The sequence below is a fragment of the Erythrolamprus reginae genome, chromosome 3 (assembly GCF_031021105.1).
Source record: "Erythrolamprus reginae isolate rEryReg1 chromosome 3, rEryReg1.hap1, whole genome shotgun sequence".
Lineage (NCBI taxonomy): Eukaryota > Metazoa > Chordata > Lepidosauria > Squamata > Dipsadidae > Erythrolamprus > Erythrolamprus reginae.
Window position 1 is genome coordinate 216539046 of NC_091952.1, and position 22309 is coordinate 216561354.

Sequence of the window (22309 nt, forward strand, 5' to 3'; positions counted from 1 at the left end):
TAAGCTCTCCTTTTTCCTGCCTTCCTTCTTTGGGGCCCAGCAGGTTTGCGCCGGCAGCGCCCCGCCCAGCTGGAGCTTCCCTAGAAGCTTTGCGGCACACCTGCCCGTGTTTCGCGGCACACTAGTGTGCCGCGGCACACCGGTTGGGAAACGCTGATCTAGATATCTAATTTTCTTCTAATTGAATTCAAACTTAATTTCCTTTAAACCTTACTGAATTAATATCCTTCTGCTTTAGTACTTCGGGTGTGCCATAGTGCCTACTCCTCCTTCTTATGTATTCTCCAAAACCCTTACAAGAAAAAAGACTTTGTCAACTACAAACAATAAAAAAAGGAAAATTGTAATTTAGAAAAGAAAGGGAAAGAAAAGAGAAAAGAAAAAAAAAGAAAAGAAAAGAAAAATAATCAAAGAAAAAACCAAACTCTATTATTCTAACAATATAACAATATAAAGATTAACCAAACCATTATTTTAAATCTTCAATTAATACTCATATTATCATCATATTTCATTCCAAGTCATAATCAATTATTATTCAAATATTTATCACTTCATTGTCATTAACTTTCCCAATAATTTCAATAATCCAATGATTTATGTATTTCTATTTCTCTATAATTCTATACTTCAATAAAATTTAATAACTTGAAATATATCTTAAAAACAACATGCAGTAAATCTAACTACATCATTTCGTAATTAATACATATTATATAATCTGTCATTTATTTTATTTATTTATTTATTATTTAGATTTGTATGCCGCCCCTCTCCGAAGACTCGGGGCGGCTCACAACAAAGTAGAACAAATCATAAATAATCCGACTAAGTTTAAAATATTTAAAGATTTAAAAAAACCCATATACTAACAGACACACACACAAGCATACCATGTATAAATTAAACATGCCCAGGGGGAGATGTTTCAATTCCCCCATGCCTGACGGCAAAGGTGGGTTTTAAGGAGTTTACGGAAGGCAGGAAGAGTAGGGGCAGTTCTAATCTCCGGGGAGAGTTGGTTCCAGAGAGCCGATGCCGCCACAGAGAAGGCTCTTCCCCTGGGGCCCGCCAACCAACATTGTTTAATTGACAGGACCCGGAGAAGGCCCACTCTGTGGGACCTAATCGGTCACTGGGATTCGTGCGGCAGGAGGCGGTCTCGGAGATATTCTGGTCCAATGCCATGAAGGGCTTTAAAGGTCATAACCAACACTTTGAATTGTGACCGGAAATTGATCGGCAGCCAATGCAGACTGCGGAGTGATGGTGAAACATGGGCATACCTAGGTAAGCCCATGACTGCTCTCGCAGCTGCATTCTGCACGATCTGAAGTTTCCGAACACTTTTCAAAGGTAGCCCCATGTAGAGAGCATTACAGTAGTCGAACCTCGAGGTGATGAGGGCATGAGTGACTGTGAGTAATGAGTCCCGGTCCAGATAGGGCCGCAACTGGTGCACCAGGCAAACCTGGGCAAACGCCCCCCTCGCCACAGCTGAGAGATGGTTTTCTAATGTGAGCTGTGGATCGAGGAGGACGCCCAAGTTGCGGACCCTCTCTGAGGGGGTCAATAGTTCCCCCCCAGGGTAATGGATGGACAGATGGGATTGTCCTTGGGAGGCAAAACCCACAGCCACTCCGTCTTATCCGGGTTGAGTTTGAGTCTGTTGACACCCATCCAGGCCCCAACAGCCTCCAGGCACCGGCACATCACTTCCACCGCTTCATTGACTGGGCATGGGGTGGAGATGTAAAGCTGGGTATCATCAGCATATTGATGATACCTCACCCCATGCCCTTGGATGATCTCACCCAGCGGTTTCATGTAGATGTTAAATAGCAGGGGGGAGAGGACCGACCCCTGAGGCACCCCACAAGGGAGAGACCTCGGAGCCGACCTCACCCCTCCTCAAAACACCATCTTTTTATCATTTTAAATCCATATATTTTCTTCTTCCCTCTATTTTTACCAAAATACTAAATCTTTTTCATTTCCATTCTGACTTCTTTCTTACTCTGCCATTTCCGGGGTATCAGGTCATATCTATTCTTCATTTTCTTAGTGCTTTTAAAGTAGTGCTTAAATCATCAAGAATATGACTATCAACTCCATCAACCCCTTCTTCAATCAAATCCTTTTCTAATTCATTTATAAAAACCTCTATTTCATTCATGTTGAGTCCTTTAATCAGTTCATTTTGAGAATGTCCCTCTGATGACCCTTTTCTATTTCCATTTCTCAGTTTCTCATTCAATTTCAGCTGTTGAAGGCTTTTTTCTTCTCCTTCAATTTCGCTACAATCTTGATGGAAACTTTCAATGTAAAAAATGGTGTTGTCATTTCTATTTTCTTCTTTCCATTCTTGGATATCTTTAAGTATGTCTTTGAACAAATCTCTTATGTCTTCCATCTTTTGCAAAGTTAATATATCAAAATGTTTTATCCAAATATCCAATTAACCTTTATTTCATCCAGAAGCCAAAATTTTCCAAAACAGATTACTGTATATCCTTCTTTCCTTCTCACCCTTTCCAAGTTCAAATTAAGTTCCAGGCCAAAGTGTTCCTTTCTATTTATTTTTCAATTCCTCTTTATCACTCATTAAAAAGAAAACAATCTGCCCAGTTCCATTGGATCAAGGATGAATTCGGTGAATAACAAATCCAACCAAATATTGCCTCAACTTCACCCGCAGATGTTGTCAGTATGCAATCACAGTTACTCCTAGTTCTTCAATTCTGGCTTCTACAACAACTTTAAAATTTGAGTTATGCTAATTATGAAAGTCCAATCTTATGTCCCCAACTTCCACAAGTAAAAACAATTTATAAAATTCTTGGATTTTTAAAGAAATTCTAAAGTTCATTTGAATACTGAATAATATATCCAAAAATAGTACAGCCGCAGCTATTTCCACTTCCGTCCAACTTCCGAAACAAAGAGTTTTTTTAAAGTCTGAATCAAGGTCCATCCAGCCAATTCGCTCACTCTTTCCAGCAAACTTTTATTCTTCTTATCCTCCAGCACAAGAGCTTATGTTTCTTCTCCTTCCAGATGACTTCAAATCCTATCTTCCCAGCACGTAGTGCTGCGGCTAGGGCGACCAAGGTCGTTTCGCCCACTGCCGGTCAAGGTCACAAATCTACCCGTTGTGGGGCATGGCGATTTGACAGGGAACTGCTAGTTAAAATTGGAATTACTAAATCTGAGGTACAAAAGCTACATATTCCTCTTGAAGGCAAAGAATTAAACTAATTGAATTTCAAAACATCTGGATGATGTTCCAATTTTCCACCCAGATGGGCATGGTTCATTTTCATAGCTGATAGCGTTTAAAAAAAAAGAATTTATGGAGAATGGATGCAAGTGCAATTCCTTCGCCCTGGTCATTTCTATCTAGCTGGATATTTTGGGTATCGTCTAGATGTTTTATAAACCAGTTGCCATAAGACTCCATTTAAATCACCATAATCAGTAAGAACTGCAAGTGGTGTAGGTTTCAACACTTTAGCAAGTTCCAGTTTCTTAATCTGTTATTAATCTTTATTGCTTAGGAACAGAGATTTGGAAAATGACTAATCTCTGAAACTATTAAGGAATTTCAAATCCAAGAAGATCCTTTACTGACATAGATACTGAGATATTCAGTTCAGTCATGTTTTCAAGGGTCTCTCACAGTTTGTGGTGAAGATAAACTCTCTGAGAGAAAAGATGAAATATGTTCCTGGGTTCCTGGTAATTTCTAAATCATTTACATGAATAAATAAAAACAATGTTTTAGCTATGCAAACATTATTCCACGATATTTCAATAACATGTGCCTTGAGAACACATTTTTGTCTGTAGATGGCAGTAACAGCACTGTCATAATAACATTTGTAGGGAAAGTTAAATTGCAAAATGTTCCCAATATTGTATCTTTGCAAAGCAGTTGATAACATTTTCAGAATACTGTACTGTATACTTAAATATGTACTGTTGGGTGTAGTTAAGGTTATATGGTTCTTTTTGAGTTTTATAATACTGAAACATTAACTGCTTAATAGATTTGTAGCCATTTTTTTCAAAGATCTGATGACAATATACCCATATCAACTTTAAATAATACTCTAGTTAGCAAAGGCATTATTATTTCTTCACTATATAGTGAGATGGCTACATTACAGTGCAATCCATCCTTGAACTAAGGAATAAATTATTTTGCCCTATTAGCCAAGCCCTATTTTCTCTGAAGAATGGAACAGTAGACCCTTGTTATTCCTGCATTTTTAAGTCCTGCACAACTTAAGGAAATTGATTTTTCTTGGGTTTGTTTCCTTCCCACTAAAAGTCACTTTGTCAGGAAGGAAAAGAACACCAAACTAAATCCTTAAAACATGTGATATGGGTCTATCTAACTTTCTGCTTATGCAAGAAGCTATTAATCACTACTGATCAGCATTACCTGTTCTCTCCTTGGTATCTTAACCAGTGGGGCACATATGAACCCTCCAGGCGGTCAGGCTGGATCAAAAATGATCTTTTTGCTTTGCATAGACTTACATAGAGTTCTATAAAACATTGCAATATTCCACCTCTCCCAATCTATTGGTTTTTGACTATCTGGCTTTCAGTTTGGAGTTATAAGTATGGTTTTATCCATGAAATGACCAGTGTGCTGATCATAAAGAAATTACAGTATTTTGTTTCATCTTTTCCTGATAATTCTGAATAGTGCTGATGCCTGACATTTCACAGATGGAAGAAGAACAGAAAGTTGTTAGTAGATCTGTATTCAGAATCATGTCTGATTATATCCTTCCAACGATGCTCCAAAGATTTTATCATTTGCAATTCCTCATTATACCAAAGAACGAACCTTCCTTCATTATCAGATAAGGGCAAAAATCTCAGGAACAATCCCATCTAAAATCTTTATTGCTTTCTGCATTCCAGAGCTTCATTTCCACGCTAACCATATTCTACCAGTTTAACATTCTACTTTTTATTATCCAAGAGATTAATAGACCCCAATTTTGGAATTTTTTTTGAGCCAGATGGGATCCTGAATGAAACACATAATTTAATGAAGAAAAGAGTTTTACAGGAAAGATTGATTATCTCTCACTTTCTGCCCATTTTTCTCTTCATGTCACTTCCTTCTCAGGGCATTGCACAGAGTTAGTTGCGAGGGACTAATGTTTGGTTTAGCTTCTAAGTGGAGGTTTTGCCGGACACTTGCAAGCCTTGGGGATCTAATTAGTGCTCTAAAAATTGCAGCCAAAGCACAGCTGAGTTCCTTCATGGAGCAGAGAGGGCACATTTTAGGGAATTAGGGAGCATGAGAAGAATAAAGGCTGTTCCATCATCGAAGTACAATCCAAACAAAAATAGAGCTCGAGGTAAAATTATTGCAGCAGCAGCAGCAATTGGGAGGATTTAAATACATGATTAGCCTCGTATTTCCAGTGTCACAGATCAGATTAATTTTAGTATCAGGTAATTTCATAGCCCAACTACATGTGTGTAGTGCCTGTGGAATTGAGCGTTGTCAGTTTATGCGATAGTCACAATGCCTATCTTGAATGGTTGAACTAGAATACCACTTCAATTTAAAAAAATTTAGTTTGCAGAAAAAATAAGAAAAGGGCTTAATTCAATTTTCACAATATAAAAAAGATCTTAAGACACAGAAAGAGTTCCAAGAACAACAACAAAAGTGATTAGAGGATAAGGGAGGTTATAGGAATTAGGTATGTCTAATTCAATGAAAAAAAGGACTAGGAGTGATATGCTGACAGTGTTCCAATTTCTAATAGGCTGCCACAAAGAAGAAAACTTATTCTCCGACGCACCTGAAGGCAGAACAAAAAGCAATGGATGGAAACCAATCAAGGAGACAATCAACCTAGAACTAAGGAGACATTTCTAACAGTGAAAATAATTAATCAGTGGAATGACTTGCCTCAAGAAGTTGTGGGGGCTCCAACACTGGAGGTTTTTAAGAAGAGATTGGATAACTATTTGTCTGAAATGTTATAGTTTCCTGCTTGAGCAGGGTGTTGGACTAGAAGATATCCAAGGTCCCTTCCAACGGTTATTCTGTTATTAAGTTATCATAGGCAAGTGGAATCAGATACAGTGGTACCTCTTCTTACGAACTTAGTTCTTTCCGTGACCAGGTTCATAAGTAGAAAAGTTCGTAAGAAGAAGCAATTTTCCCCATAGGAATGTATGTATGTCTGTTTGTCTATTTTATGAAAATTAATTTAAAAAAAAATTGAAATAGGAATCAATGTAAAAGCAAATAATGCGTGCAACACCACCCCCAAAGTCATCTCTTTTGCCTTGCGCCGCTGGGAATCCCTGCCTCCGGACTTCCATTGCCAGCCAAAGTGCCCATTCTTGCATTGCTGGGATTCCCCTGAGCCTCCCCTCACTGGGAAATCCCACCTCTGGACTTCCATTGCCAGCCGAAGCACACGTTCTTGTGCTGCTGGGATTCACTTGAGGCTGCCCTCGCTGGGATTCCCTTCATTTTTGCCAGAGTTTCTTTGAATCCCAGTGAGGGGAGCCTCAGGGAAATCCCAGCAACACATGAACGAATGCTTTGGCTGGCAACAGAAGTCTGAAGTCTTGCATTGCTAGGATCCCCCTGAGCCTCCCCTTCCTGGGAAACCCCACCTCTGGACTTCCGTTGCCAGCCGAAGTGCCCATTCTTGGGTTGCTGGAATTTCCCTGAGGCTCCCTGAAAAATACTCGGAGAGTTAACTGGTAGAAATAGCAGTTGTTTATTCGGCTAGAGCTGACAGGGTTGGCTTTGTATTTATAGGGTTCACAATGTAACAAACTCTATCTGACATGGTAACAAGTCTCCTGCCAAATGAAGCAACCAATCAGGATGGCTTAGGGGGCTCCATGCAGATTCTGAACTTTGGAACCTTCTTCATGAATATTTAACACTCCCCTCACTGGGATTCAAAGCAGTGCTGGCAAAAATGAAGGGAATACCAGTGAGGGGAGCCTCAGAGGAATCCCAACAATGCAAGAACGGGCGCTTCAGTTGGCAATGTAAGTCCGGAGGCCAGGATTCCCAGTGAGGGGAGGCTGAGGGGAATCTCAGTGCTTCGGCTGGCAATGGAAGTCCGGAGGCGGGGCATCCCAGTGGCGGCGGCTCGGGTTTGTAAGGTGAAAATAATAATAATGATGATGATAATAATAATAATAATAATAATAATAATAATAATAATAATAATTTACCAGATTTGTATGCCGCCCCTCTCTGAAGACTCGGGGCGGCTCACAACAAAAAGTTGTGAAGAAGAAGAGGCAAAAAAATCTTAAACACCAGGTTCGTATCTTGAAAAGTTCCTTAGTAGAGGAGTGTAAGAAGAGATACCACTGTATTTTAAATGACCATAATAATTCAGTTAAAGGAATGATTATCCTCAAAAAAGTTTATGGTAACTCTGCGCCAATGTTGACTCTTGACAACTGCCTGGATTAGTTCCTGTTGTTTTCAGAAGTTGTTTGCCATTACTTTCTTCCTAGATTTGAGTGTGTGTGTGTGTGTGTGTGACTGGTGAAGGGTCAGCTGGTTTTGTGTCTAAGGCAGAACTAAAACTCACAGTCTCCTGGTTTCTAGGCTGATGCCTTAGCCACTGTATCCAGAAGGTTTATTTATTTTTTAGATTTGTGTACTGCCCATCTTGTTTAAGCATCACATGGCTTGTGGATGAAAGCAGTTTCACTTTATATTTTACCCACACCCAAACCTCTTCTGGGTGTAGACCTACAAAGTCCAAGTATGCAAAGCATGAATAGTTCCTTTCTAACAAGGATATAAAGTTTTCTACTGAAAATGAATATCTACCTGGCGAGTTTTAAGGTAAAACTTCTTTATTACAGTATTATTGAGATTAATGAACTCCTTTAGTGGTATCTAAAGAGTTTATGCTGTGACAATATAGAAAATACTTTATGTTTTTAAGAGGTATAATGAAACTTCAGAGTTTGAGTCAGGTGAAAAAAAGTATAAATTAACTAAAAGGTAAATTTTATGTATGTTATCCAGAGTATTTATCTGTGGTTATATCATCAAGCCAACAACCCCACAATTACATAATTCTAGCCGGAAGTGTAAATATCCGCAAAAATTCTCTTCTCTTGGATTCTTGAATCCAAGTGTTGGTTTCACTTTAAATATTTCTGGATTTACATGCAAGTTTAGATAGAAATAGCATATAATAATTTACTTTCAAGTAGCAATTACTCAACATTAACTATAATTACTCAATAAGCAACATGGTGGCACGAGAATCCTTGCAAGCAGCTTTTAATTGTTTGATTTAGACTACCATAGAGTCAATTTACCTAGCAGATTAAAATCTTGAAAGGCAAAAGTAACAATCCCTTTTCAAAGAATGTTTAAGTCAACAAGGCAGAGGTTTATCCAATTCCTTTCAGTGTGAATTTTATTTGTGTGTGCCTACAGATCACTCCTGACTCCAGATAACTATCTAGACTATATTGGCACGATTTGCAGAAATAATTTGCTGTTGCTTTTTTATAAGGGCTGAGAGAAAGAGAGAGTGATTAGGCCAAGTTTATCAAGTTGGCTTCCTGCTTCACAGTCTCCCAATTTTTAGTGTGATGCCTTAACCATTACCATAAGAACTGCAGTGGCATAGGAGCTAGAATGCACTACTTCAGGCTACTTTGGTTTCCTGCCGGTTGCCTGCAATTTGTCAGTTCTAATCTCACCAGGTTCAAGGTGGACTCAGCCTTCCATCCTTCCGAGGTGGATAAAATGAGGGCCAAGATTTTCGGAAGTAATATGCTGACTCTGTAAACTGCTTAGAGAGGTCTGTAAAAGCACTGTAAGTGCTATTACCCCAAACATATCTTCTGCGTGGCAATTGCAATAAAAACAATTGATTTTATAGTACTTAACAATTAAACAGATTTATTAGAGCATACATTTCAATGCAATTGTTAGCACGCAAGTTAAATAATGGAATGACCCAACCCTCTAAGAAAAGGGTGAGGCAGATAGTATGAAGAAGTAGGCAATATTGTAAGTTGCAATGAGGAATGAAGTATTTCTAGGCCTTTCCACATAACGTAGCTTACTTGGAGGAAATGCCCAGCTTGCTGGAATCATAAGAGCCTCGGTGGTGCAGTGGTTGGATTGCAGCACTGCAAGCTACTTCTGCTGACCACTGGCTGCCAGCAGTTGGACAGATTGAATCTCAGTAGGCTCAAGGCTGACTCAGCCTTCCATCCCAAATTGTTGGGGGCAATATACGTAACTCTCTGTAAACCGCTTAGAGAGGGCTGTAAAGCACTGTGAAGAGGTTTATAAATCTAAATGCTATTGCTATTGCTATAAAAACAGGATAGTCCTTCCTATGATGTGAGAAATATACTGTTTTCCAGTAGCATGTGTGTTCTATCATATGTATTTTATTTTTAACCTAGAATGTTTATTTACTTATTTATTTGAAATAAAATTACCACATTTTTTTCACAGTATAAGACGCACCTTAGTTCTTTGGGAGGAAATAGAGGAAAATAAATGCCTACCAGGTATTCATCTGACTAGTGTCCTTGGTCTGGTCAGCTTCAGCACATTATTTTATCCCATGGTTAGGGCTTTAAAAAAGTCCTATTCGGAGAGAGTAACAATGAAAGAGCTTGCAAACCAGTAAGATCTGGGAACATCATTAGCACCTGGTTAGGGCTAGAAAGAAACTTATTCAGAGCAAATAGAGCAATGAAAAATGTCTGCAAAGACTTATTGCAGAGAGTAACACTGAAAGAACCTGCAAGGTAAGAGCTGGGAAGATTGTTAGCACCTAGTAAGGGCTGAAAAAAAGCTTTGAAAAAAGCTGCTTTCAGAGTATAAGATACACCCAAATTTTCAGCCTCTTTTAGGGAGGAAAAATGTGCATCTTATACTCCAAAAAATATGGTATATAACCAAGTGCTGAAACGCTTTAGAGGATTATGGCAAGTAGAAAAAAAGATTTCCACTTTAAATAGTCTCTAATGTTTCTTTTTTCAGCTATTCAGTTAGTGCAGTGTTTCTCAACCTTGGCCATTTGAAAATGTGTGGACTTCAATTCCCAGAATTCTGGGAGTTGAAGTCCACACATCTTCAAACCGCCAAGGTTGAGAAACACTGAGTTAGTATATTTATTCCTGAGGAAGCATCTTCATAAACTCAGTTAAAGCATGCACATGGTTACCCTTTATTATAAACTTTCATTACACAAGGCTCTCTTTTATAGTTATTGAGATTGATAATTTGTTTTTGTAAACCTCTGTATTACTTAGATACTAATTATTTATTCTTTTTAGGGCTCATGAGAAGCATTAACCTTACCAGCAACTTTTAAACTGCATGCTGTTACTTTCTCAATGACGACTTAGTGGTCAAAGAGATTTCATGCTACACTTGTGGACCTGACTTTTTAGTTTAATCTACTGTTTTGACCAACGTAAACCCCCATGTTTCATTCTACTAAGAAAAACATTTTGAATTGTTCTACCTGCAATGAAAAACAGTCATGAAAAACAAGAAAAAAGATTTACTAAAGTAGATTTTTTAATTATTCTTTTGGGGCTTGTGGTTTATACATTTGATATTGGAACAGATTTCTGGACAGCAAAGAACTTATTGTGTGAAGGCCAGTACTTGAACGGTACCCTAATACTGGCCACAGGACTCTTTTCATCAATAATTATTCAGTTTTTCAGTTGTGCCTGGTTTAAAGAAGATGAGGGTGAAAAGCTACCTTGTACATTTTATCTATTACATTTTTTATATGGTGGATTATTTACAAGGTAAGTGCCAAATTTTAACCTAGAGTAGACATACTATATGTATAGGGCACTGATGGCAAACCTTTTTTTCCTCGAGTGCCGAAAGAGTGTGCGTATGTGCTATCGCGCATGCACAAATGCTTGGACCCATAATTCAATGCCTGGGGAGGGTGAAAACAGCTTCCCACAGGTCCCCGGAGGCCCTCTGGAAGCCGGAAATGGCCTGTTTCCCTGGTGGGTCCAGTAGACTCGTGTTTCGCCTTCCCCGGGCTCCAAAGGCTTCCCTAGAGCCAGGGGAGGGTAAAAATGCCCTCCCCCATCCTCCTGGAGGCTCCCTGGAAGCCAAAAACACCCTCTCAGAACCTCTGTGTGAGCCCAAAATCAGCTGGCTGGCACATACATGCACATTGGAGCTGAGTTAGGGCAATGGCCCGCGTGCCAACAGATATGGCTCCGCGTGCCACCTATGGCACCCGTGCCATAGGTTCGCCATCACTGGTATATGGCGTTCAATGAATGTTTATAGATAGTGATGATGTTAACACATAATGTGACTCCTTGTTGAATTTTTTTCCTCACTTCTCAAACTATTATTCCTCCCTGTATGAACCAGGTTTCTATAAATAATTGTTTCATTGAATTGATAGTAGATTTGTGTAAAGGAAGCATAATACAGTTTGACATCCAAGACAATGATATGCCTTGGGGGTCAAAATGAAGATGATATGTTTGATTTCCCAAAGTATGGAGGAAAAGCTAATCTGTTTCAACTGGTTTCTTTGCTAAAAGATAACTTTGTTCTATGTGCAGAAAACAATCAAAAGGCTAATAAAATAGATTACAATGAAAGACAAAGGTGTTTGTTGCACTAATACACTAATAGAAGATATTAGGTGGAAATATATCATAAATCTGTAGATCAGCAATATCTTGAAGACCATAAAATCACACATTCCTTTTATTTATTTTATTTTTGTTTTAATTATTATCCATTTGGTTCTTACATTATTCTTATTAGATTTCACCCAAAGGTGCTTTTTCAGAAGACAACTAGACTTTTTCATTTTTATTTGAGGATGTTTCGCTTCTTATCCAAGACACTTTTTCATCTCTGACTGGCTGGTGGGGAATAAAAGGCCTCTGGAATGGCGTCCGACTATCCAGTCAGAGTTGAAGAAGCTTCTTGGATGAGAAGTGAAATATCTTCAAAGAAAAATGAGAAAGTCCACTTGCCTCCTGAAAAAGTATCTTTGGGACAACCATGGCTTGGATGACTGATACTGTATCTCCATAGATATTAGAGTTTACTTATTCCAGGCCTGTTAAGCTAGCAATGGTGGGCCAGATATGTTATATGCATAGGCCACGCCCACCCCTGCTCCGCGAAGTCAAAAAAATGTCATGGTACGTCATGATCTGGCCTGTGACACAATCGAATTTGACACCTGTGACCTATTCTGTAAGATAATTAAAAATGTAAAGATAAACAATCAAATATGTTTATAAATATTCATACAATATTTCTAAGCCAATTTATACAATATTTATAAGCCAATTTATATTTATCTGACTTTCAAGAAATAGAATAAACGTAACTCATTAACTTCTCCCTAAAAAGTATAATAAAATACATTACTTTATGAGATTCAGTGTAAGGCAAAGTCCAAAGGTAATTTCTAAGCTGTGAATTATCTGCAATTCCGTAAAGTAGTTAGTCTGACTACAACACAGCTCATATGAATGAATGATATAACACCTTGATTTACTCAATTTATTTTCCTGGATTTCACAGTGCTTAGGCGCTAGAACCAGATGGTTAATGTTCTTTATTGTTTTATTTTAAAAAATCCTGCAGGGTTATTCTGAAGGATAAATACATATTTATTTATTTATTTATTAGATTTGTATGCCACCCCTCTCTGTAGACTCCATATAACATAAAAAAGCAGTGTTATCTTGACCGATGATAGACTTACCTTTCTGCCTGGCCAGGAGGCATTTTCCAAGGAACAGGAATTAGTTCCTTGATGTTATTTCACAGCTGCATGCTTGCTTTTTTGGTAATATTTTCTGTTGAAGGAACATTGTTTCTATGGTACAGGAAAAAGGCACTTTCATCTAGTGCAATATAGCATTTCAGATAAATTGTCTTTATTTCTTTTTTTTTTCTGCTATTGCCTCTCTACTTCTACCTCTGCACTCTAGAAATGCTCAGAGAGAGTAAGAACTGTATTTCTGAACATCGTTAATTAAAGCCAATTGTTGAAAAGTCATAAAATATACAGTCAATGCTCCAGCAGCTGCAAAGAGATACTATAGGCTATTCTTCCGTATGATGAAAGACATTTAAGTCAATAGTGCAGCTGTTTTAGGAGTGAGTAAAACAATGAAAAGCTGGCCATTGCTAGGAATTATATAAAAAATGTGTCCTATGCTTATTTAATGCTCTTATTCCTATTTTACGTAGTAGCTGGTTTCGCCATTGTTTCTACCTATGATGTAGAAGCTTTCTTCTTAGAAGGATGCCTAATCAAAATTATTCCTGCTGCCTGCATTATAGTTAGGGGCCCCTGATAGTACTAGCATACCAGCAGATTCTGATGTAGGGATCAGACCTAAATCTATGGTTTCTCTGTTGGCAATCAGACAAACATCCAGCACATATGAGAAAAAAGAGCCATTCCATCTAATAACTGACCGTTAAAGTCATTAGCAAGCCTAATACTCTGCAATCAATCAACAGCCATAGGTTTCACAGCCTGCACATTTTTTATCTTTTTGGAAGAGAACCCAATCTTTCTAGTGTGCATTGCAAATAGAAATGGAACACAATTTTCACCTAATTTAGAGATGCAATAACCATGATATATACTGTATATCAGTGTTTTTCAACCAGTGTGCCGCAACACACTAGTGTGCCGCGAGACATGGTCAGGTGTGCTGCGAAGCTCAGCAAGAGAGAGAAAGAGAGAGAGAGAGAGAAAGAGAGAGAGAGAAAGAAAGAAAGAAAGAAAGAAAGAGAAAGAAAGAAAGAAAGAAAGAGAGAGAGAGAGAGAGAAAGAAAGCAAGAGAGAGAGAAAGAGAGGCAGGGAAGGAGGGAGAGATAGAAAGAGAGCAAAAAAGAGAGGAAGGAAGGAAGAGAGAAAGAGGGATGGAGAGAGAGATGAAGGAAGGAAGAGAGAGAAAGAGGGAGAGAAATAGAGCGAAAGGGAGGAAGAGAGAGAGATATATAATTTTTTTTGTCCAAACTTTTTTTATTTTATTATTTTGTATATGTAAAAAATGTGCCGCAGCTCAAAAAAGGTTGAAAATCACTGCTGTATATAAATATATTGCGAAAATGTGTCCCAGGAAACCAAACTCCTGGCAGACCCGGTGTCTACTTCCATTTCTAGGGGTGACCCCTCAATAGTTACAACCAAAGAAATTTTTTTGGTCCCACCTCCAGCTGCTAAAAATACTTCTTCTTCCCCATCAAATAGCTCTCGATCAGGTTTTGTGGCGAAGCAGTCGCCACGGCGTTCTGGCAGACGTTAGTGTGTGTTGCATGACGGTGCGGCATGGCTGGCGGGTTGGTTGGGAGTCGAATGGCAGACTCTTGCTAGGTGACCCGCTCTTCCGCAGCTGTAACAGGTTGCCGTGCGAAATTGGCATGATGAGCGAGGGTGTGGATCTCCACAGCTTGGGCACGGTGGGTAAGTCGGCCGTTGTGTCAGTGTGGTCCTCTGATTGGTTTCATGGGTTGGTGTGCAGTGGCGATTGGTGGTAGTACGGAGTCGAGCGACTGTTTCACTTTGGTTGGTGTTATCAGTAGAGGAACAGGTTGTCCCGTGAATGCTTGGTTGTGGAGGAGATTTCACAGTTTCCGGAATACGGCGTTGTATGTCAGCGGACGAATGGAATGATATCTCCGCGGTGCAGGCATCATCAATAGCTATGGCTAGGGTGAGCTTGGAATGGGCTAGGAGTCGGCGCTGAAGCTGAAGGTCTCGCACCCCGCAAACCAACTGTTCCAACAGGGAATGTTCTAGATTTTCAAAATCACAGTCCCTTGCGGCATCCTGAAGGGCAGCCACGTATTGAGTGATTGACTCCCCCTCTGCCTGGATGCGATGCTTGAAATGAAAATGGCATGAAATGAAAGATGGAGCGGGAGCATAATGTTTTTTAAGTTTGTCCATCAACTCGTCCCATGGGACCTCGTAAACCACCTGTGGTGCCACGAGGGCACGTGCCATGTGAAACATGGGTTTGCCACAGGCATTCAAAAAACAAGCAGTACAGCGAGCTTCAGATAGTTCATTAAGATCTTGCGCTTTTAGGTAGCATTCAAAACGGTCTAGGAAACTTTCCCAGGTGTCATTGCTGGGGTCAAACGGGTCGAAGAAAGTAGGAAAGGCACTGTGGCTCGCCATATTGGTGATCAATGGCAGCCAGGCGTTGCCCTAATGGATATGTGGCTCCACAGCGGTGGTGAAGGTCCTTGGACCACAGCGCAGTTGAGGAGCCTACAGCGGTGGCGGAGGCAACAGAGGCAGCAGAAGAATTCTGTGGCCGTAAGCAGCTGGAAAATGCTCAGTGGCGGCGGCAACGTGGGCAGCAGCAGAACAGAACTCCGGTGGCCCGAGCAATGGATGGATATATGTTTATCCCAGGCATGTTTAAATTCAGTTACTGTGGATTTATCTACCACGTCTGCTGGAACAAACTTCCAGCAGATGTGGTAGATAAATCCACAGTAACTGAATTTAAACATGCCTGGGATAAACATATATCCATCCTAAGATAAAATACAGAAAATAGTATAAGGGCAGACTAGATGGACCATGAGGTCTTTTTCTGCCGTCAGACTTCTATGTTTCTATGTTTCTATGTTTCAATGTCAGGGGGGGTTTCCTTGGCCGCCGAGCAGCTGAGGGGCTCGGCGGTGGCTGCGGCGGCTACGTGGGGGGCGGAAACTCCAGCGGGGTCTCCCTGGCCACCAAGCAGCTGAGGGCTCAGCGGCGGTGATGGTGGCCGCATGGGCGGCGGGAAAACTCAGGCGGGGTCTCCCTGGCTGCCGAGCAGCTGAGGGGCTCGGCGGCGTCAGCGGCAGCTGCGTGGGCAGCGGGGAAACTCCAGCGGCGATCTCGAGGGGGTTTCCCTGGCCAAGCAGCTGAGGAGCTCAGCGGCGGTGGCGGCGGTGGCGGTTGCTGTCAGTGACGGTGGCTAGGGATACCCGAAGCAGCAGCAGTGGCTGAGGGAAATCCCTGGTTGCCTTGTCTCTGGTGCACGTTTCCTCATCGCCAGATGTTAGATCCTTACTGGATGAAGGACTGCAATCAATGGTTAAGAATGATTCTTTATTGAACAAGAGGTAACGGGTTACAGAACAGAAACAAGACCAACATGGGCGTGCCTGGCAGCTATATATATGCCGGGCTGCCAGGCTGAGCCAACCAATCACCTTGCAGTATTTTCCTGCCCAAGGAATGTGGGGCGGGTACAAGGCCTAACTGTCCTCTGGACACAACAGTACCTCTACTTAAGAACTTAATCCCTTCCATGACCAGGTTCTTAAGTAGAAAAGTTTGTAAGTAGAAGCAATTTTTCCCATAGGAATCAATGTAAAAGTAAATAATGCATGCAAACTATTAGGAAAGAAATAAAAGCTTAGAATTTGGGTGGGAGGAGGAGGAGGAAGAAGAGGAGGAGGACAGTCGCTGCTGAAGGAAGAAGGTGAGGTGGATGAAAAAAAATCCAAAACTTTAAGGCTAAAAAAAAAAGAGGGACTCTGAGGTGGCGAGGAGGAGCATGCGCTTCTTATACACCCGGCGTGAGACTGCTTCCCTTACACTGTGCCAGAGGGAGAAACCAGAGTGAAAAGAGTATTTCTTTTCTCTGGGCGTTGGCAGAGTTTATTGTCTCTCCAAGCACCCAGAGAAAGGAAAATGCTTCGTTCGCTCTGGACTGCGAAAGCCTCCTTAAGCGCCACCAAAAGGCTCCTCTGGCAGCCCAGAAAAGCCTGAGATGGCCAGTATTAAGGGGGGAAATGGCAGGAAACTGGCCAGGCCTTTGTGACGCTTTCAAATTTCCTGGGAAAATTTTCTGGGCTTGGGTTCTTAAGTAGAAAATGGTTCTTAAGAATAGGCAAAAAAATCTTGAACACCCAGTTCTTATCTAGAAAATGTCTTAAGTAGAGGCGTTCTTAAGTAGAGGTACCACTTTATATGGGTGGATGAATGGATTCAATTGGAAGGACTCCTTCAGCAGTCAAAAATGCCCTCACAGACCACTGTTTAAAGCAGACAGTTAAATACAGTGATACCTTGTCTTACAAACTTAATTGGTTCCGGGTCAAGGTTCTTAAGGTGAAAAGTTTGTAAGACGAAACAATGTTTCCCATAGGAATCAATGGAAAAGTGATTAATGCATGCAAGCCCAAAATTTACCCCTTTTGCCAGCCGAAGCGCCCATTTTTGTGCTGCTGGGATTCCCCTGAGGTTCCCTTCCATGGGAAACCCCACCTCCGGACCTCTGTGTTTTTGCGATGCTGCGATTTCACTGAGGCTCCCCTCGCTGGGAAACCCCACCTCTGGACTTCCGTTGCCAGCAAAGCGCCCATTTTTGTGCTGCTGGGATTCGCCTGCTGGGATTCGCCTGCAGCATGACAAAACACGGAAGTCCGGAGATAGGGTTTCCCATGGAGGGGAGCCTCAGGGGAATCCCAGCAGCGCAAAAACGGGTGCTTCTCTGGCAATGGAAGTCTGGAGGCGGGGCATCCCAGCGGCGGTGGTGGGTTTGCAAGGTGAAAATAGTTTGTAAGAAGAGGCAAAAAAATCTTAAACCCCGGGTTTGTATCTCGAAAAGTTTGTATGACAAGGCGTTTGTAAGATGAGGTATCACTGTACTTCTTGCATAAGCAATACTAAAACAGGAGTTGTTCTGCCCTCAATAGCAATTTCCTACCTTTTGAAGTGGATCTGATTTTCTATATGCCATCTCAGCATTGCCATCTATCGGTGATTTTATCAATAAAAGCAGTATTTTTTATTCAGCTTTCATCATTAAGCAAATATCTTTATTTTAATAAAACGTTTGGGGCAGGGAGGAGTGGTGAAATGGAAGATTGATCTATCTATCTATCTAACTAAGTTTTTACTTTAAAGAGAGTTATTTTTCCCCTCATTATAGATACTATTTGACATTAAAACTTGGATATCAGACTGCATTTGTATCAAACAGCTTAAAAAACAGAAGTTTATGCTTGGGTACAATGGCTGATATAAGTATGCTTCAGCTGTTTAAAGCCTTCATGGAAAGCACACCTCAGCTTATCCTTCAGATCCACATTGTAATGGCATCTGACGATTCTACCTTCGTTCAATGTAAGTCTAAAAATCCAGTGTACTTGGGTAAAAATAGTCTTCTGCAATATTACAATGAATATCAAGATTAAGCTTTGCAAAGTGTGATCAATTACTACCTTTAAAAGTAATTAAATTATTTAAGTATTTTAATATTGTGTAGTTAATTATTAAAATATAACATAAAGCCTGAGTCAATTTGAAAAAGACTTTATCTGGAGTAAATACTTCCACCAATTTGGGTACCTTTGCAGAAGGAAATTATTGATCTGGTAGCTAATTCTTAGTTTTTACTTTGTTTGTTTCAGGTACAGAGGCACCTAAAGACTGATTTGCAAAATTAGCTAATTTTATTTTGCTTTTACTTTTACAGTATATTGACTATAAATCGCTTTGGAAATATTGTCATCCTGGAATAAATTTTAATAATCTTAAATGTCAGTCCCCAAATCAAGTCAACATGAATGATGGCTGAAGATCTAGTCCCTTTGGAAGCCATCCCATTAGTGCAAGTTGATTAGGAGAAATTTTATACTAAGTTGTTCACGTTCCTTTGTCAACCATATTTTTTAAAGTGTTTAATATAAAAATTGCAACTTTTTTTGGCCAGCACTAACTCTCCATATTTTTGTTTTCTTTTAAAGATATTTCCATCGCTTTGTCTTTCTGCAGCATTTCCTGTGCAACGGTGAACTATCAGATAATTTTGAGAAAATCTCAGCCTGATAAAAATGAATTTAGTGGGGTATTTTGCAAACTTATTTATCTTTTGTATAAACTCATGACATTAACTTCTTGGATACTTACCATTGTCTTACTTTCCATGTTATGCATTATAGGTTCTATTGTTCTGCTAATTTTTCTTTGGTTTGGGAATCTAAGTTGGGTGATAAAGCAAAACACTGATTTTTGTAAATTTAAACCCATAGAATATGTTTACAGAATGACCGTGGCAACTATTCTCATTTTTACCTTTTTTAATATCAAGGGAGAAAACACAGGAATTGTCCAGAGAGTTTATTATGTTTTTCGAATAATTGTAACTGTAATTATACTGTGCATATGTGGGTACTGGAAGTCATTACTTGATGAAAATGTATATTTGTTAACATTGACTATTGTAGTTGTGATCTTCATAATATTAGGTATTGTTTCTCTTATTATATATTATATTCATTTTCATCCTAATATTTATTGCACACAAGATGAAGTTGATGGATTAGATGTAAAAAGAGAAGAACCCTGTAGATTTAGCAAATTTCTGAAACAATAAAGGATGCTAGATTTGGTCGGCAAAAATATGTATGATTATTAGATGGCAATATATCATTTTGGAAACTTTTAATTCTCTGCTTCCACTAACAGTTGCAACCCCGACTTTAACAGCCCTAATTGTACATATATAAACTAAGATTGAAATACAGTAATACCTCGGCTTACGAACTTAATTGGTTCCAGGACGAGGTTCGTAAGGTGAAAAGTTTGTAAGATGAAACAATGTTTCCCATAGGAATCAATGGAAAAGCCAATAATGTGTGTAAGCCCATTAGGAAAATCCAAAACATTAAGGCTTTAAAAAAAAAAAGCGCCGGGCAGACGAAGCTGAGGTGAACGGAGTGGAGGGAGGGACAGTGAGAGGTGGCAAGAGATGGCAGTCCCAATGAAGCAAGGCAAAAAGAGCCTCTCTTGAGCTCCATGGGTCTTTCCTTCCTGTTTTTGCCCACCCCATTCTGCTCATTTTCTCCACACCTTTCTCCTCTCTTGAGCTCCATGAGTCCCTCCCGTTTTTGCCCACCCCGTTCTGCTCATTTCTCCCACACCTTTCTCCTCTCTTGAGCTCCATGAGTCTTTTCCCCATGCAGTTTGGAAGGGGGGAGTTTGTCGCTGGGATTCAAAGCAGCGCTGGCAAAAATGAAGGGAATCCCAGGGAAAGGAGCCTCAGGGAAATCCCAGCGCTTCGGGGCATCCCAGTGGCAGCTGCTCGGGTTCATAAAGTGAAAATAGTTCGGAATAAGAGGCAAAAAAATCTTAAACACTGGGTTCGTATCATGAAAAGTTCATATGAAGAGGGGTTCGTAAGACAAGGTATCACTGTATATAATTTTATAACAAAACCTGGAACAGTGTTCAAAAGTCTGATTTTCAAGACATTCAAACCTATTTTGCTGCTTCACATACAGGCAGGATCAGTGTGTTTTTCATCAGTTTATTTTCACCAAGTCTTTTATTTATTTATTTTATTTATTAATCAGATTTGTACGCCGCCCCTCTCCCCACTCTTAGCTGATAATCCTTGTTATGGAAAAAATAAAAGAGGAAAGTATTATGCATTTTACCCTGAGCTATACAAAATATTAATCTAATCAATAAATAATGGGGGATAGTACATTTTAGTCCTTTTAATACTGTCATTAGTAAATTTTGCCCTTTAATGTGAAGTCTGAAAGAATCAGTACAGATAGTCTTTGATTTAAAAACAGTTTATTTAGTGACCACTTAAAATGGTAGTGAAAAAGTGACTTACGACCATTGTTCACAGTTACAACCATTGCAACATCCCCATGGTCACATAATCAAAATTCAGACGCTTAGCAACACAGTCTTGTTTATGATGGTTGCAATGTGCCTCAGGTCATGTGATCACCTTTCGCCTCTTCTGACACTCAAAGTCAATGGGGAAGCCAAATTCATTTAACAACTATGTTACTAACTTTGCAAGTACGGTGATTCACTTAACAACTGTGATAAGGAAAGTCATAAAATGAGGCAAAATCTATTCAACAATTATCTTAATTAGCAACACGAATTTTGGGCTAATTGCGGTTGTAAGTCGAGGACTAAGTCAGGGACTAAAATTTGGACCTAGGGCTCTTGAATGGCTCCAAGACTCTTTCAGGGACCACCAAATCATTATTTTGTTGATAAATAATACAATTTTAAAATCCCATCAACAAACATGAACAAGTAGTAGTGTTAGCTTGTACATCATTTTTAATTTGTAGAGTAAATACAGTGGTACCTCTAACTAAGAACGCCTCTACTTATGAACTTTTCTAGATAAGAACGGGGTGTTCAATTTTTTTTCCCTCTTCTCAAGAACCATTTTCCACTTACAAACCGAAGCCTCCGAAACTGAAATTGGAAAAGGCAGGCAGAAGCCTCTGTGGGGTCCCTCTAGGAATCTCCTGGGAGGAAACAGGCCCAGAAAGGGCGGGGAGAAGCCTTCATGGGCCTCTCCAGGAATCTCCTGGGAGGAAACAGGGCCTCCACCCTCCCTGTGGTTTCCCCAATCGCACGCATTATTTGCTTTTATATTGATTCCTATAGGGCAAAATTGCTTCTTCTTACAAACTTTTCTGAAAAGTCTGGACTCCGATAGTTTAAATCAAACTGGTTTATTCATGGCAAGAGAGAATACAAGAACACTGGAACGGTAGATTTGCCGGAATGAGGGCAACGGCTAACCCGTTGCCCTTTTATACTCTTTTTTAACGCGGGCTTTTCCCAACTGACACACATTTAACTTTCGCGGCTATTTTCTGAATAGCCGCGTCTTAACCAATCGCAGATTTTCTGCGAATATTTTTAAACAAACACAACACCCCTCCCTCTTCGGCTGAGACCATGATTACGTGTTAATCCACGTCACATAGTCCTGCAAGCGGATTGGTGGCTTTACAGATCTCTGGGACCTGCGCAGTTCATTTTGCTGGGAGCTGCTTGCCTGGACGGCTGGCTCCGTTGCTCCGCTAAGGCTAGTCTCTGACGGGCCTGGTTGCGATGATGCATTTTGATCTTCGCCGGCCGCCAGGGGCAACAAGCAGCCATCGCTGGAGTCTCGAGGTGGTTCTGGTAAGTCCTCTATTGGTTTGTCTACAGTAGGCAAAATGTCTGAGTTAGTCTTAATTCTTTTGCGTAGTTGGTCGACATGCCGATGCCAACTGCGCCCATCTGTTAATATTACAACATATGTTTTTAAACCTGTTTTATCCAATACTGTTCCATCTTTCCATTTATCGTTCGAATCATAGTCTTTGGCATAAATTAAATCCCCGATGTTAAACTGTCTCTCACTTTGTAGTTTTATTTCTTTTTGGTCATTCTGGTAATTTGGGTGAATTCTGTCTAATTTGGAACGAAGGTTTCTGCCCATT

General features: G+C 40.1%; 1 protein-coding gene across 1 annotated transcript; it reads left to right on the forward strand.

The window, feature by feature from the left end:
• Positions 1-7755: 7755 nt before the first annotated feature.
• Positions 7756-19454, forward strand: XKR9 (XK related 9). Its single transcript, XM_070749189.1, has 4 exons — positions 7756-7870; positions 10345-10830; positions 17983-18176; positions 18800-19454. Exons 2-4 carry the CDS (start codon positions 10541-10543, stop codon positions 19426-19428), a joined length of 1113 nt encoding a protein of 370 aa, XP_070605290.1. The 5' UTR covers positions 7756-7870; positions 10345-10540; the 3' UTR covers positions 19429-19454.
• The last annotated feature ends 2855 nt before the right edge of the window (positions 19455-22309 follow it).

Bases quoted from the DNA above. Each gene is read 5' to 3' on its own strand.
- XKR9 (XM_070749189.1), top strand. From the start codon at position 10,541: ATGAAAAACAGTCATGAAAAACAAGAAAAAAGATTTACTAAAGTAGAT. The intron at 10,831-17,982 runs GTAAGTGCCAAA...CCCTCATTATAG, and splicing joins TATGGTGGATTATTTACAAG to ATACTATTTGACATTAAAAC. The intron at 18,177-18,799 runs GTAAGTCTAAAA...TTTCTTTTAAAG, and splicing joins CGATTCTACCTTCGTTCAAT to ATATTTCCATCGCTTTGTCT.